This window comes from Morus notabilis, unplaced genomic scaffold (assembly GCF_000414095.1).
Source record: "Morus notabilis unplaced genomic scaffold, ASM41409v2 Scaffold651, whole genome shotgun sequence".
NCBI lineage: Eukaryota > Viridiplantae > Streptophyta > Magnoliopsida > Rosales > Moraceae > Morus > Morus notabilis.
This window is the reverse complement of record NW_010360493.1, coordinates 297,887-299,769: the sequence shown is the minus strand read 5'-3', so window position 1 is coordinate 299,769 and position 1,883 is coordinate 297,887. Positions and strand designations below refer to the sequence as shown.

Sequence of the window (1,883 nt, the reverse complement as noted above, 5' to 3'; positions counted from 1 at the left end):
TGGCGATAACATGAAAAATGTCCCAACCATAAGGGAAAGGAGAAAGAGCTTTGCTTATTCAAACCTAGTCAATGCCGACGTCTAAATTCAAGCACCAACTACCGATTTGCTTTCAAGAAGAAAGATCGTTATGACACCGTTTTAAGCGGAAAACAATAGATCACGAGTTTTTGCTCTTTAGCCTAATTACTTTTCTTATACTTGGGATATTTTGCTGCTCTTGTTGAAAAGACCAATCTTGGGTTTGGTAGAAGGGAAAGGTCAACAGCACCCGTTTTGAATCAATTTAGACCTTTTAATACAACTTTAGACTTACATTAACAAATATACAGAAGGAATACAGCAATTTACATGACAGACTGAGTTTAATTCCCAGCTGCCAAGACGCGAAGAACAAACTACTCTACTTAAACCTCAACATTTGCTAAGGTCAAAAAAAGGTAAGAGAAACAGAAAAGAGGCACCAGCTAACTGAGGCACTCGGGGAAAAAAATGAATCTAATTCATATGATTAATAATATACTTTTTTAAATATCCCTAGATTCAATGCCTGATTCAGCCGCGGTTAAGCTTTCATCATTCTCATTCAAGATATAGTCACAAAGCTCCAAAAGCTGATCTGCCAGAGGAGGTATACCTGGGTTCCGTCCGTCGTTATATTTGTGAGCATTAAACGCGATCTGCCACACATCATGCCTGAATTGTTCTCTGCTTCTGTACTCCATTTTCCTAACCTTCTCCTTGATGGTTGACAAATCCATGGGGCGGTCTATGATGTCCACGTAATCAGGGGCTTCCTTTTTGGACACTGGTTTCAAGAATAGGTACGACACTTCATATCGATCTTTTAGGGTCTCCACAATGTGCTCCAAGATGTTTGCCAAACCAACCTGCAGAGTAATTATGGTCATAATTCATTAAAGTTTGTATAGGAATAGCCACAACTATATTCCTCAAATTTCTTCAGAGTATATTAGCTAATAGCTCCTATAAAGAATTCAAGAGGAAAAGAAGACGCAAACTATTTATTCTCAAACAGCCTTACTTTCTAAGTTTAAGACACTAATTTTGATGAATAATATGATTTATCTGAAAAAATAAAACTCTACGCAGAAAAATAAAGCGAAGTTACTATTATCATTATTACTTTTTATTTTTGGCAAATAACATACAGCAATTGTTTGTCAACAAACAAAGCAGCATCAAAGGACCAAAATGGCAAAATACTACCATGAAGAAAATCCAAGAAGAAAGTAGCCAACTACCAGTTTAGATGGAATTGGTTTGGGAGAAAAAGACAATAACGTAACAGAATATTTAAAGCCACATCACAGATATGCACATTTTATGTGAATGCCGCTCAAGAATCCTTCACCTACTGCGACAGTGCGACCTGTATTCATTCCTACAAGAAAGGAGAAAATTTTCCTACAAGCCAATTGCACACTAGGTTTATACGTGTAGTTGATACGTGTTAACTTGGCACGAATGGTGAGAGAATAGGGGGCTGTCTCCCATTCCTTACCCATTTAATGAGTTTACGTAGAATAACTGATAGTACAATTTTGACGGGGACCACATGATTAAGAGAACTAGAAAAGGGTAAGTCAACCTGAACTTAACAGTTGACTTTGTTCCCTCTCAATTAATTATGCATCCTTATGCGCTCATGATTTAAGTTTTAGCTACTAATTATATGATTCGAGCAAATGACCATTTTAGTAACTGAATTTATGAGAATTCCCATTCGTAAATTCAGTAAATCGTATAAATGGAATTTGATTGTTTCCAATTGTATTCCTAGCGGGTAAGTGCATAATAGAAAGGGACTCAAACCGTTTTCTTCTTTATTCCCTTTTCTTTCCTTCTAAAAGTCTTTCCCT

At 36.6% G+C, this 1,883-nt stretch overlaps 1 protein-coding gene across 1 annotated transcript in view; it reads right to left on the bottom strand.

The window, feature by feature from the left end:
- Positions 1 to 1,883, bottom strand: part of LOC21394656 (transcription initiation factor TFIID subunit 1) — a 17,748-nt gene continuing 15,865 nt past the window's right edge. Inside the window, exon 22 of the mRNA XM_024164543.1 lies at positions 1 to 890. Within this exon, the coding sequence (XP_024020311.1) occupies positions 528 to 890 (363 nt within the window). The 3' untranslated portion in view covers positions 1 to 527. The remainder of the gene's footprint in view (positions 891 to 1,883) is intronic.